This window comes from Hemiscyllium ocellatum, chromosome 20 (assembly GCF_020745735.1).
Source record: "Hemiscyllium ocellatum isolate sHemOce1 chromosome 20, sHemOce1.pat.X.cur, whole genome shotgun sequence".
Lineage (NCBI taxonomy): Eukaryota > Metazoa > Chordata > Chondrichthyes > Orectolobiformes > Hemiscylliidae > Hemiscyllium > Hemiscyllium ocellatum.
This window is the reverse complement of record NC_083420.1, coordinates 26823705-26838414: the sequence shown is the minus strand read 5'-3', so window position 1 is coordinate 26838414 and position 14710 is coordinate 26823705. Positions and strand designations below refer to the sequence as shown.

The window sequence follows — 14710 nt, the reverse complement described above, 5'->3', positions numbered from 1 at the left end:
CAGGGTAAGCTGTTTACTGAAGCAAGGATAAGGCAGAGGTACTATATGAATATTTTGCTTTTGTCTTTGCCAAATTAGAAGACAGTGACAATAAAAATATGGGTGTTGAGCAACTGAGCAGTACTGTGATAGTTAGAAAAGAGGTGCTAAAAAAGGCTAACAGCATGATTCCATCCTCAAGTGACAGTCTGTGTAGAGTTTGCACATTCTCCCCGTGTCTGTGTGAGTTTCTGTTGGATGCTCCGGCTTCCTCCCAGAGTCCAAAGATATGCAGGTTAGGTGGATTGGCCAAGTTAAACTGCCCTGTATCCAGGGATGTGCAAGCTGGGTGGGTTAGCCATAGGAAATGTGGGGTCACAGGGACAGGATTGAGTGGGTCTGAGTGGGATGCTCTTCAGAGGGTCGGTGTGGACTTAATGGACCAAATGGCCTGCTTACACACTAAGGTTTCTATGATTCTATTATATGATTCACTCCAGATACAAACATCACCAGGGATGCATCCTAGATTGCTGAGAGAGGTAAGGCAGCAAATTGCAAGGTTGTTGACAGAAATTTTCTAGGCCTCTCTAAGCAAGGGGTTCATCCCAGGAGACTGGGGAATTGTCACACCATTGTTTAAAAAAGGGGCAAAGGATAATCCAGGAAACTACAGATCTGTCAGCTTGATGTCAATAAGTAGGAAAACTGATGGAGGCCACATTACAGGATAAATTAAATATATACTTAGATAAAAATAAGTTAAAACAAGACAATCAACATATTTTTGTCAAGGGCAAGTTATGTCTGATAAATTTGAATAAGTTATTTGATGAGGTGACACTGGCAAAAAAAGGGTAAAGGAAGTACTGTGGATATTGCATATTCAGATTTTCAAAAGGCATTTGATACAGTGCCTTACGGCAGATTGGTTAGGAAACTAGAAATGTTTGGGATTGATAGGTCCTTGGAACATGGATTGGAAGTTGGCTAAAAGATAGGAAACACAAGGTAGGTATAAATTGGCACATCTCAGTTTAGAGATGAGTTGAAAGTGGTATCCCCAGCGATTGGAGTTGGGTCTATTCCTTTTTCTGATTTATATAAATGATTTGGAGATGGGTGTTCAGGGCAAAATTTCTAAATTTGCCGAGGATACTAAACTAGAGAGAATGGTGAATTGTGAGATGATGCTGAGTGACTTCAGGGGAACATTGACAAGTTGGTCAAATGGGCAGACACCTGGCAGAAATGAGGGATTTCAGATACAAGGAAAGATTAGAGAAATTTGGCTTATTCTCCCTGGAACAGAAAAGATTAAGAGGTGACCTTAATGAACAATTTTAACAGAATAAAGAAGGATATTCTGTTTCCGCTGGCTGGTATGTTAGTAACTAGGAGTTACAATTTCAAAATTGTCAGCAAGACAAATAGGAGTGAGATGAGGAGAAACTTCTTTACTCTGAGTTTTTAGGATTTGAAATGGGCTATCTGGGAGAGTGGCGGAGGTGGATTCCATAGGAAGCTTCAAAACAGAACTGGATATATATTTGAAATTGAATAATTTAGATACCCATGAAGATATGCCTGGAGAACGGAACTAGCTGGGTAGTTCTTTCTGGAGCCAGTACAGACTCAATGGGTCAAATGACCTCCTTCTATACTATAAAATTCTATGATCCTATGTTGTATGTGGTACACAATACACTGCTTTGAGTTGGAATTAGACTGTGTAAGAGAACAAGAGTTTTCATTGGTATAGAGCTTTTTTAGTGTAGAAATCCATTTGGAAGCAATTAAGAGAAAGGCATACCTAATCTTTTTGATCTGGCAGTCCTTTGCACTCAACAAGCTGCCCAATAGATCCATCACATTGTCGTTGAACTGGTTGTTTTCCAGCCTTTAGAAAATAAATAAACACAAGTTTTATGTTGAATTCAGCACTGTCACCAGATATTATGACTATCCTCTGGTTCCAAGTTTGTTACTTGTCATTTGCTGTGAAATTAACAATAGACAAATGATACCCACCCCTCTTTGAGGGTAGGCAGAAGTAGGTTTCCATGGCATGAAGCAGACAACTACCAGGTTATCTGCACTCTCCTACTGCAGGTTAATGAGGTCCCCTTCAAATGACCCCATAGTCATCACCTGGTCAGTGCAACTATCAAGGTAATCACCTGAGGAATGTCAAGGATATCACATACAAAAAGTAATACTTTGGCAATGCAATACACCATTGTCTAACCTTTCCTGCAATATATCACTCCCTTAGAAAGATCAAGAATATAGCCAACTCCCAATGTAATACTGATAAGGTAATACTTCCTCCAGACCAAGTGCTGGAACAACACACACTCCTTCAGTAACACATCTCCAGAAAAATAGTGCTCTCTCAACAGAAGTATAATACTCCCATATCTATAACCAAAGTGCAACATTTCTTCATTCCAATACTATCAATGTGTCATTCACTCAGTCTAATATCAACAATGCAGCAGTTTTAATTCTAATACCAACGATGCAGCACTCAATCCTCAACCTCCGTTCAACCTCAGTCCAAGATCAAAAATGCATCGTTCTTTCAGCGCAACACCTCAGACAATACAAATTCCCTCAGCGCAACACCAACATTGCTTTATTTCCTCAGTACAATAATCACCAGCAATGCAGTACTTCCTCAGTACAACATTTTTAATGATGCAGCATCCCCCTCCCCCACAGAATACACAATGTGCAACAATTCTTTGACCTACCACCATCAATGTAGCCCTCCAAAAATTTACTTCTCCTAAAGTCAAACACAAAATATTTAGCACTTGTCAGTCTAACACCAACAATGCAGCACCCACTTGGTCTTTAATGTCCAAGGATTTATCTTTGAGATTCAGCTCATCATGTAACATGGGGATAGTTAGATATTTTCTAATCAGTCTCTTCAGAAATGTTAATGTACACCACTCGAGCAAGTGGGATTTGAATTGAGTCTACTGGCTCAGGACAAGAGACATGACCACTGCACCACAAGAGCACTTGACATGTGGGCTGTTATTGCGCACTTGTTGATGACACTCAGCTACATGTTTCCAACACCTGATAACCATCTCTGTGCTGTCATGTTTTCTGATTAATGTTGCGATGACTGAATTTTGAGTGGAATTAAGGGGAGAATGGAACATTGCTTTAAACCCGTTGAATCTGCTCCCTTGCTATTAATACTAAACCTCTGTCCATCTTCCCATTTTGAATGAACCATACTGGATTAGTTTGACGTACTGTTCAATCCAGAATGAAGGTTCATATCCATACATCCTCTCCCTGCCCTTCATAATACTACACACTTCTACCTGCCTAAACCTTAGTCCCTCTAACCCAAACCCTCAGAATGAAATATCACACATCTTCCCACCCTTCAGCATTTCCACATACTTGCTTCTTATTTTGTGCAATTATTCACTGCATCAATAGGCTAACACTCCATCACCCAAAATAGTAAACCTTTAATCTCTCCATAGTCTCACCCAACCCTCTGTCAGCAAGTTCCTCCAGCCCTATTGCCACCTCCCTTTGTCCCTCCAGAAATATTTTTCGAGCGAGACTATCTATTGTCTGTCTTGTGTGTGCGCCTAGTTAATCAGTCTATGACTACAAGCTATGAAGCAACAAGGACCACATAAATGGTGATGTCAAGTTCTAAAATTCAATTCCTTTCTGAAGTAAGAGGAAGTGAGGACTGCAAATGCTGGAGATCAGAGTCAAAAAGATGTGGCACTGGAAAATCACAGCAGGTCAGGTGGCATCCGGGAGCAGGTGAGTTGACACTTCAGGCATAAGGGCTTATGCCTGAAACATCGAATCTCCTGCTCCTCGGATACTCCCTGATCTGCAGTGCTTTTTCAGCGCCACACGTTTTGACTCCTTTCTGAAGTAGCAAATCTCAGCTGTTGGATCTAGTAACCCACTAAATTTTCATTGGAATCTTCTACTTAAATTCAGAAAAGAACAAACAAAATACTTCTACCTTGAAGGGTAATGGCACCATAACATAACATTTCCCATCCATGCCACACACCATCCTGACTTAGAACTATATTACTGTTCCTTCACTCGTCATTGGATAAAATCCTAGAACTCACTTCCTAATAGTATTCTGGGTGCACCTACTGCTCCTAACATCCCTCCTGCACACCAAAGCTGAAACAGTTCAAGGAGCTCGCTATCACCTACCCCTGGGCAATTACGGATAAGAAGTAAATGGTCAACTAGCCAGGGATGGCTACGTCCACTCAACAAATAAAAATAAATCAGGCACCTGAGATTATGGCAGTATAGTAGACGGGGGAGCAAGCTCTTGAAGATATTATAACTCAGGCAGTTGGAAAGATTGGTCTCTTCCATGCATTCCTCAGACACCTGCAGGAGATAGGCCAATGCTGAGCAGTTTATGGGAGTCAGCCTCCCAGCCAGACTCCCTGTTCGTAGAGCATCTGCCACCCCTTTAGCAATCTCAGTGTGCTGCAGCTCATGGAGACAATGCATTATGTTGACTGTTCGCGAGGAGATGATGTAGTCGGTGTTGAGGCAGCATTGCAGGTGGTGCATCACTGATGCCCGATAGCTGTTTTGTTCATCCTTTGTCAGGAGCAGGCCCTGCAGCAAACCATTCACTTCTGGCGAGAGCAGCCCAGAAAGAAATCGCACAAATACGTCCAAATGACCATCTTCTGACTGGAGGGACTTACTGATTGCATTCTTAAAATGGTTGTGGAAGCCTATTTTGGGCCAAGACATAGCACTGTCTGTGAAGAGATCAAATATGGCCCTTTTGGCTGCTGTATAATAATAAATGGCAGCTAGATACTCCTGTATGGTTATGTGTGTAAAGTAGTAAACTGTACAGATATTGGAGTCATCCTTGCTGAAGATCCCAGTACACAAGCTCCCTTGTAGTGAGGTGAGGTCGATGCCATATGCCTTCATGTCCTGTTCATAGAAAACAAACTTGCGCTTGATTAACCCATAAAATGCCAGCTTACTTAGGTTAATTATTAGTTTCTTGTTATTACTGAATGTTTGTTCAATCTTCAGTGCATCCTGTTCCTTTTCCTGCCAGTCTCCATTGAGAATCATCTTGAAAAAATACGTATAGATTTCTGTCATTGTCCTTGGGAAATTTCCAGTCTTAACACCATCATTACTGATTCTGAGGTAGTATGCAAGGGACAGCCCAATCATCAGACAAAAGGATGGGACAGAGCACATTATGTAGAGTGATTTATGGGCCTTTATACACAGAAAGACCTGCATTGCCATTGTTCTTTCTTCAAAGAGTGTTTCCAAGAAGTCTTTAATCTCCAATTCCCCAAAGCCCCGGAGTTCTGTCATTCTGTCCACGAGTCCAGCTGGAATTTGACTGGCTGCTGTTGGGCGTGAAGTGATCCATACAGTTGCCTGGGAAAAGATGGTACCTCGTATTATGTTGGTGATTAAGTTGTCAATCTGGATGTCTTTTTTTGGGTCAGTACATATCTGGGAGTTTGAAAATTCCAGTGGATACTTGAACTCATCCAGACCATCAAAGATAAGCACCACCTTCGCTGTCCCATTCAGGATGTGGTTGGTTTCAGTGATGTGGGGAAAGGTCAACTTGAGCAGCTTTTCTGCAGATATTCTTTCAAAGGAGTTCAGTTCTCGAAACATGAAAGGCAATATGAAAGTTACATCTCTGTACAACTCTCCCTTCAGCCATTTGTACAACAATAGTTTCACCAAAGTGCTTTTACCAATTCCAGCCACCCCAACTGTTACTGAAATGCGTGGCGGGATGTTAACCTTTGAAAGGGGGAGGAAGAGCCTTTCCAATGGGGTATGCCTCAGGCTGTTCTTCAACCCTCTGGTGGCCTCAGTTTGCATCACATCATGTTCTTTCTGTTGGATGTCCGTCAGCCCATCAATTAGCAAGAGATTGGTCAGTCTTTCCAGGAAGGGCTTCTCACACATTGCACTGATGTCATTCCCACTACCAAATTTGCTCTGCAGAACCTCAATATGTTTCTGTACCATTGGCTCTTTGAACAAAAAAAGAAAAGAATAAAATGAGGACATGATTGCTAACCAATACAAGTAACCATCAGCTACTACTTCTTGTTGGTGACCTTACCAAATGAACAAATTAAAACACTCAGACCTGGCTCTTTAATCTATTTGAGGGTAAACACATCGAAATAACACCCAGAGGGGCAGCAGGTAGGAGAATTAGGGAAGAGATGAGGAGGAACAGATGGATAGGAAGGAGAGAAGAAGGAAAAAAAATAAAGGTATGAAGATGAAGAGGTAGGAAGGAAAATGGGATAGTGAGGAGAAACTGACATCCAAAGTACATCAAATTGTGCTCTTGTTATGTTCTTTGCGGTTATGCTAACTTTCCACTATGCCTCGTGATCCCACTTAGACTGAAATGTGGATGCATTTTGTAGTTCAGCATCGGGAGCAGTATAGAATGCCAGCAGATAATTGAAATTCAATTACACCAACAATAAAATACCCAATTGCTGAAAGTGCATTGATGCATCATACATTGAAAGCCAGCCTCAAGTTCAAAATCATAGAATCCCTACAGTCTGTAAACAGGCTATTTGGCCCAACAAGTCCACACCGACCCTCCAAACAGTAACCCACCCAGATCCATTCCCCTACTCTATCACTCTACTTTACCCCTGACAAATGCACCTAACCTACACACCACTGAACACTATGGACAATTTAGCATGGCCAATTAATTCACCTAATCTGCACATCTTTAGATTGTGGGAGGAAACCGGAGCACCCAGAGGAAACCCAAACAGTCATTGGGAGAATGTGCAAACTCCACATAGATAGTCACCCGAGACTGGAATCAAACCCGGGTGTCTGATACTGTGAGGCAGCAGTGCTTCCCACTAAGCCACCATGTCCGCCCCCTCAAATCAGAGATTGCTCCACTGATTTCCGATAAAATGGGTTCCTTGTGTCACTGCAGGAAATTAATTGCTATATTTGAGAAAATACTACCTAGATTGATTTATCTGACACTAATATTCAGTCAAGACACCCGTATAGCTCCTTGTTCTTGAGAAATTGTTATTTTTGCAAGAAATCAATCTTCAGCAATAAAAAAATTAACATTATTAAATTATATTGCAACACCTTTAATTTAGAAAAACCCTGATTGCATGAATGGTGCTTCCATCAATGTTCAGAAAGATGCAGAGGGGGGTCTGCTGAAGAACGTCCTTCATAATTCCACTACTCCTTTCCTTGTTCCCTCTGCCTCCTCCCCATTTTCAGTCTCCTCCCCTACTCAACTCTCTATTCTCTGAGAGTTTCATGTCCCCTTTTGCTGCTGTGGGGTGATGACAAACCTCAAAAAAGGTCCTCCTAGGCCCTAATGACATTTCATGAGCTGGCAGTTACCTAAGATTAGCTCTTCCAGTTCCATCATCTAAAGACACCAGAGGATAACAGAACAGAGAGCATAGGGGCAATTCAGAACAAATAAACACCTTACCATAAATGGTAATGGAAAGATACAGCTGCGAGTTAGTGGTTTCTATGAAGGTCTGCAGTGATTCTGAGGCTGTGTTCCCTTTACCAGCTAGAACATCAATGACTGTCTTTACTTTGTCTGACAGGGTACTCAGTTCCTGAATCTGATTCACTTCTTCAGCACTGATCAAATCCTGTCTCTTCATATAACGGATTATAGTCTCCAGAAAGGGTCCGCTGATGGATTTTACCAGTTGCTTCCGATATCTGTTGATCCAAATACCTACAATGCACACAAGACATGATGGAAATGAAAACCCAAACTCTGAGTGCAACCACCTTAAAGAAAATGTCAAGTGGATGATCCACATTGACCTCTTCCTATGGTCCCAACTATTATAGATACCAGCTTTATTCAATCTAAGTGATATCAAGAAAAAACTGAAGGCATTATACACAGTATAAGTATGTTCTCTGTCAAAAGCTGCAGTACTGAAGACTTGCTTGAGAACTAACTGTCCACTTGCCAACCCTTGCATTTATTCAACACTGTGGAAAATTGTCCAGGTACGTCTGATCTATGCAAGTAAAATCCAGCCAATTACCATTCCATCAGTACATTCTTGGTCTCAAAATAATGCAAGTTATCATTAACAATGCTGCCCAAGCAGCACACTTACAGAGATAGCCTATTCAGCAATGCTCAATTTGTGTTCTGCCTAGGCGACTTTCCTTCTGACCTCATTACTGCCTTAGTGCAAACATGAACAAGGGAGCTAAATTACAGAGATGCTAGTAATGCCAAGTTAATATTTGACTGACCGTAGCATCAAGATGACTATCATAATTAAAATCAATAGAAATTAGGGAAAAAACTTCATTGGTTCAGCCCATATCTAGCACAAAGGGAGATAGCTGTGTGAAGATCAACCACTTTCAACTTCCTCATTAATGACAATTAATGATCATACAATGTTCGATTCCATTTTCGATTACTTAGGTAAGGAGGAGCTATACCTGCAATGACAGAAAGAACTGGAAAAGATTCAGGCTTAGACTGAAAGCATCAAGTAACATTGCCAAGATATGATTTCCTCCAGCAGCCATCAGCCTTTGACATTCAATGGCACTACCATCACTGATTGCACTACCATGAACATTCTGTTGCTTAACATTGATAAAAAAACATAACTAGGTATTGTATCACACATTGGCCTGGTTTGGAAATATATTGCTATGCAATGACACTGGTTCAGAAAACTGTAATGCTTACCCTAACAGCACTGTGGGTGCTTCGCCACCAGTGCACAGTGGCAGGAGTGTGTACTATATATAAAATGCATTGCATTGCAGCAATTCACCAAGGCTCTTTTTGACAGTGCCAATTTGTGACTTGCAAGACCTACAAGGCAGCAGGGGCATGCTCCCCTCCAAATCATCCTAACTCTGATCTCAATTGTCATTCCTTCATTGTCATTGTGTCAGAAACCTGGAATTCCCTCTCTAATAGTACTCTGTGTGGTGTACCGATATTACATGGATCTTCAGCTGTTCAATAAGGTGGTCCAACATCTTGTCAAGGACAATTAGGGATGAACAATGCACTCACACCCCCGCGACAAATAAAAAGAAAACTCGCCCTACCATTGATCTATTACTTTCTGGTGATTATTGCTGTAAGCTTGATATAAACACTCCTGAAACTCCCTCTTCAGGACTCTAATACACTGGCTATAATTGGATCAGTCAGTCATTATGCCATATTGTGTCCGAAAATTCAGTTGCATTGCACTCAGTATATTTAAACTCAGGGAATATGTATAATGGCATTTGATTTGACAAAGTGTCTATTTCAATTTCAAGGCAATTTTTTTATTATCAGGCATAACCCCGCCCCCACACGTAACCCCGCCCCCACGCTTATTTCCGTCACGACGCATGACCCCGCCCACACACTTGACTCCGCCCCCACATCGATCAACGTCACCACGTCTAACTCCGCCCCTACTTCGATCTCTGTCCCCGCCCCTGACCCCGCCCCCAGCCCCAGCTCCAGTCCCACACCAGGTCCTAGGTCCTAGGTCCTAGCTCCTAGCTCCCAGCCTTGCCGGATTTTCACCATCCCTCCAGATCTCCCCCTCTCTGAGGATGAAAGATCAGTCCTCAGCAGGGGCCTCACCTTCATTCCCCTACGCCCTCGGATTAATGAGTTCAACACGTGCCGAGATATTGAACAATTCTTCCGCCGCCTTCGCCTCCGTGCCTACTTTCACAACCAAGACTCCCGCCCACCCTCTGACGACCCCTTCTCCTGCCTCCAACACACCCCATCCACCTGGACACCCCGTGCTGACCTCCTACCCGCCCTCGACCTCTTTATAGCCAACTGCCGCCGTGACATCAACCGACTCAACCTGTCCACCCCTCTCACCCACTCCAACCTCTCACCCTCAGAACGTGCAGCCCTCCACTCCCTCCGCTCCAATCCCAACCTCACCATCAAGCCCGCAGACAAGGGAGGCGCGGTGGTAGTTTGGCGCACTGACCTTTATACCGCTGAGGCCAAACGCCAGCTCGCGGACGCCTCCTCTTATCGCCCCCTTGACCACGACCCCACCTCCCACCACCAAACCATCATCTCCCAGACCATCCAGGACCTCATCACCTCAGGGGATCTCCCATCCACCGCCTCCAACCTCATAGTCCCACAACCCCGCACCGCCCGTTTCTACCTCCTGCCCAAAATCCACAAACCTGCCTGCCCCGGCCGACCCATTGTCTCAGCCTGCTCCTGCCCCACCGAACTCATCTCCCAATACCTCGACACGGTCCTGTCCCCTTTAGTCCAAGAACTCCCCACCTACGTTCGGGACACCACCCACGCCCTCCACCTCCTCCAGGATTTTCGCTTCCCCGGTCCCCAACGCCTTATTTTCACTATGGACATCCAGTCCCTGTACACCTCCATCCCCCATCACGAAGGACTCAAAGCCCTCCGCTTCTTCCTTTCCCGCTGCACCAACCAGTACCCTTCCACTGACACCCTCCTTCGACTGACTGAACTGGTCCTCACCCTGAATAACTTCTCTTTTCAATCCTCCCACTTCCTCCAAACTAAAGGAGTTGCCATGGGCACCCGCATGGGCCCCAGCTATGCCTGCCTCTTCGTAGGATATGTGGAACAATCCATCTTCCGCAACTACACTGGCACCACCCCCCACCTTTTCCTCCGCTACATCGATGACTGTATCGGCGCTGCCTCGTGCTCCCACGAGGAAGTTGAACAGTTCATCAACTTTACTAACACCTTCCATCCCGACCTTAAATTCACCTGGACTGTCTCAGACTCCTCCCTCCCCTTCCTAGACCTTTCCATCTCTATCTCGGGCGACCGACTCAATACAGACATCTACTATAAACCGACTGACTCCCACATCTACCTGGACTACACCTCCTCCCACCTTGCCCCCTGCAAAAACTCCATCCCATATTCCCAATTCCTTCGTCTCCGCCGCATCTGCTCCCAGGAGGACCAGTTCCAACACCGCACAGCCCAGATGGCCTCCTTCTTCAAGGACCGCAGAATCCCCCCAGACGTGATCGACGATGCCCTCCACCGCATCTCCTCCACTTCCCGCTCCTCCGCCCTTGAGCCCCGCTCCTCCAACCGCCACCAAGACAGAACCCCACTGGTTCTCACCTACCACCCCACCAACCTCCGCATACAACGTATCATCCGCCGTCATTTCCGCCACCTTCAAACGGACCCCACCACCAAGGATATATTTCCCTCCCCTCCCCTATCAGCGTTCCGCAAGGACCACTCCCTTCGTGACTCCCTCGTCAGATCCACACCCCCCACCAACCCAACCTCAACCCCCGGCACTTTCCCCTGTGACCGCAGGAAATGTAAAACTTGCGCCCACACCTCCACACTCACTTCCCTCCAAAGCCCCAAGGGATCCTTCCATATCCGCCACAAGTTCACCTGTACCTCCACACACATCATTTATTGCATCCGCTGCACCCGATGTGGCCTCCTCTATATTGGGGAGACAGGCCGCTTACTTGCGGAACACTTCAGAGAACACCTCTGGGCCGCCCGGACCAACCAACCCAACCACCCCGTGGCTCAACACTTTAACTCTCCCTCCCACTCCACCGAGGACATGCAGGTCCTTGGACTCCTCCACCGGCAGAACATAACAACACGACGGCTGGAGGAGGAGCGCCTCATCTTCCGCCTGGGAACCCTCCAACCACAAGGTATGAATTCAGATTTCTCCAGTTTCCTCATTTCCCCTCCCCCCCACCTTGTCTCAGTCGGTTCCCTCAACTCAGCACCGCCCTCCTAACCTGCAATCTCCTTCCTGACCTCTCCGCCCCCACCCCACTCTGGCCTATCACCCTCACCTTGACCTCCTTCCACCTATCCCACCTCCATCGCCCCTCCCCCAAGTCCCTCCTCCCTACCTTTTATCTTAGCCTGCTTGGCTACTCTCTCTCATTCCTGATGAAGGGCTTATGCTCGAAACGTCGAATTCTCTATTCCTGAGATGCTGCCTGGCCTGCTGTGCTTTGACCAGCAACACATTTTCAGTTATTATCAGGCATGATCATGTTCATTAACATATCTCAGTAAGGACATCTTGAAATGTTATGTTGATGGTATGGATCAATATTGCTGATTAACTGTCCTACTGTCATACGCCAGATCTCATAGACCAGACCTACCTTCCATTATCTCACACAGCAGCTACAGTGTTGAAGGGTGCAAGGCACTTTTTCCAAAGCCCAGAGACATCATTTGTCAATCTTTGGGCTGCCAGTTCCAATCAGGACAATGATGATCCTTCACTTCTGCTTGTTTTCTGACACCAGCTCTAAAAGATAACATCTGGACTGATTTGAAATTGCAGTCTGCACAACACCATCCACAGCTGTCTCTCAGATCACCCTTTCTCCATCCTGCTGAAAGACAAATTAATATTTCATTCAACGTTCAGAGGTATGACACACATATATTTTGTAAAGTTTACTCAAGTTTCTTCCAGGTTAGGTTTACACTTTTTAATGTGTACAGTTTTAGTGTTTTGTTTTCAAGAAGTTCAATATAGTTCCCAGCATTAAAGGGCCCAAAGCCTGCACAGAGAGAGCAGAAACAAGGCACTGAATTGGATGACCATATCAAATAGTGAAGCAGGCTCAAAGGGCTGAAATGGCCTATTTTCTATGTTTGTATGTTATTTCTCTCCCTCAAACAAAATTACAGTTACACTGCTGGTAAGCTGAGCAAGACAATGAATTGAAGATCAGAAATAAACATATAAGAAAAAATAACCTTGCTCCTGTGAAGGTCTAGGGCTGTCCAGTACATATATGGCTGCCAGAACCAGAGAAAAGTTACATCACAGAAACGGTCTAGTCAGCACTTCGTATCTGCACCAGCTGAATAGACCAGTCACCTGTTATCAATCCACTGATCCCACTGACCAGCTAACTGGTTTAGAGACTTGCAAATTTTACACTTCAGGTGTCAGTCAATAGAATCATAGAATCCCTCCAATGAAGAAAGGGGCCATTTGGACGATCAAGTCTGCACTTATCCTTCGAAGAATATCCCACCCATGCTCACCACTTGTAACCCTGCATTTACCATGACTAATCCACCCAACCTGCACATCTTTGGACTCTGGGATAAAACCAGAGAACCTGGTGGGAGCCCACACAAACATGCGAAGAATGTGCAGACTCCACACAGACACCCAAATCTGGAATTGAACCCAGATCCCTAGTATCTTGAAGCAGCAGTGCTAACCACCTAAGTTACTCTTGAATGAGTTTAGAGTTTGTACCGTCAAACCGGGCAGTGAATTCCAGACAACCTCTACCTTACGGGTAAAAATGTTTTCCTCATATTCCCTCTAATCCTTTTACAATCACTTTAAATTTGTGCCCCCTGGTAATTAACCTCTCACTAGGGAAAAAAGTCTTTGTTGGCCAATCTCTGACAGCTCTCATTATTTTGTATACCTCACCCCTCAGCCTCCTCTGTTCTAAGGAAAACGCCCTAGCCTATCCAATCTTTCCTCATATTTGTAATTTTCAAGCCTTGGCAATACTTCTGTAAATCTCCTCCAAATGTTCTAAAGACCAATTATATCCTTTCTGGAATGTGGTGACCAGAACTGCACATAAAATTCCAGCTGTGGTCTAACAAGTCTTTTATATATTTCCAGCATTACACCTCTGCTTTACTATTCAATACCTTTCTCAATGAAGGGAAGCATCCCAATACATAATTTACTATCTTATTTATCCATCCTACCAACTTCAGGGACTTGCAGACATGCATTCCTCTATCCCTCTCAATACCTTCCTGTTTATTTTGTATTCTCTTGCTTTACTTGCCTTCCCAAAATGCATAGTCAAAAAGTGTGGCACTGGAAAAGCACAGCAGGTCAGGAAACATCCAAGGAGCAGGATGGTCCTCAAATGCTGCCTGAATGTACACATTTCTGATGAAGGGCTTTTAGCCTGAAATGTTGATTCACCCCCTCCTCAGATGCTGCCTGACCTGCTGTGATCTTCCAGTGTCACACTTTTCCACTCTGACCTCCAGCTTCTGCAGTCTTCACTTTGTCCTTCCCAAAATGCATAACTTTGCACTTCTCTGGATTGAATATCTTCCTGCAGTCAACAGCCATCTCTTCACTATCAGCTATGTGACCAATACCTGTGTTATCAGTAAATTTCCTAATCATGCCTCTTACATTTAAGTCAAATCATTAATATTAATAAAAAGCAAGGGACCCAAAACTGAGCCCTGTGGAACATCACTGTTTTCCATACACAAAAATAACCATCGACCTTTGTTTCCTGTCACTGAACCAATTTTGGATCCAACTGTCCACATACCCCTATAACCTATGGTTTTAATATTTTTTAACAATCTGCCATGTAGGACCTTGTCAAACGCCTTACTAAAATCCATGTAACAAAATTCAATCTGTCACATTCATCAATCCTCCACATTATTTCCTCAAAATATTAAAATAAGATGCTAAAACACAACGTTCCCATCACAAAGCCATGCTATCACAAAACTATGTTGATTGTTGTTTGTGATCTTTGGTACAAAATCCTGAATCCTCCTTAATAGCACCTTCACAATCTAGACTTCAGTGGTTCAAGAAAGTGGCTCACC

The 14710-nt window shown here is 44.2% G+C and overlaps 1 protein-coding gene across 1 annotated transcript in view; it reads right to left on the bottom strand.

Annotated features, from left to right (window-relative positions):
• Nucleotides 1-12275, bottom strand: part of nlrc3 (NLR family, CARD domain containing 3) — a 28315-nt gene extending 16040 nt beyond the window's left edge. Inside the window, exons 1-4 of the mRNA XM_060840234.1 lie at nucleotides 12238-12275; nucleotides 7526-7786; nucleotides 4292-6047; nucleotides 1793-1879 (exon numbers count right to left, since the gene is read on the bottom strand). Of these exons, the coding sequence (XP_060696217.1) occupies nucleotides 1793-1879; nucleotides 4292-6047; nucleotides 7526-7786; nucleotides 12238-12244 (2111 nt within the window). The 5' untranslated portion in view covers nucleotides 12245-12275. The remainder of the gene's footprint in view (nucleotides 1-1792; nucleotides 1880-4291; nucleotides 6048-7525; nucleotides 7787-12237) is intronic.
• Between the last annotated feature and the right edge of the window lie 2435 nt (nucleotides 12276-14710).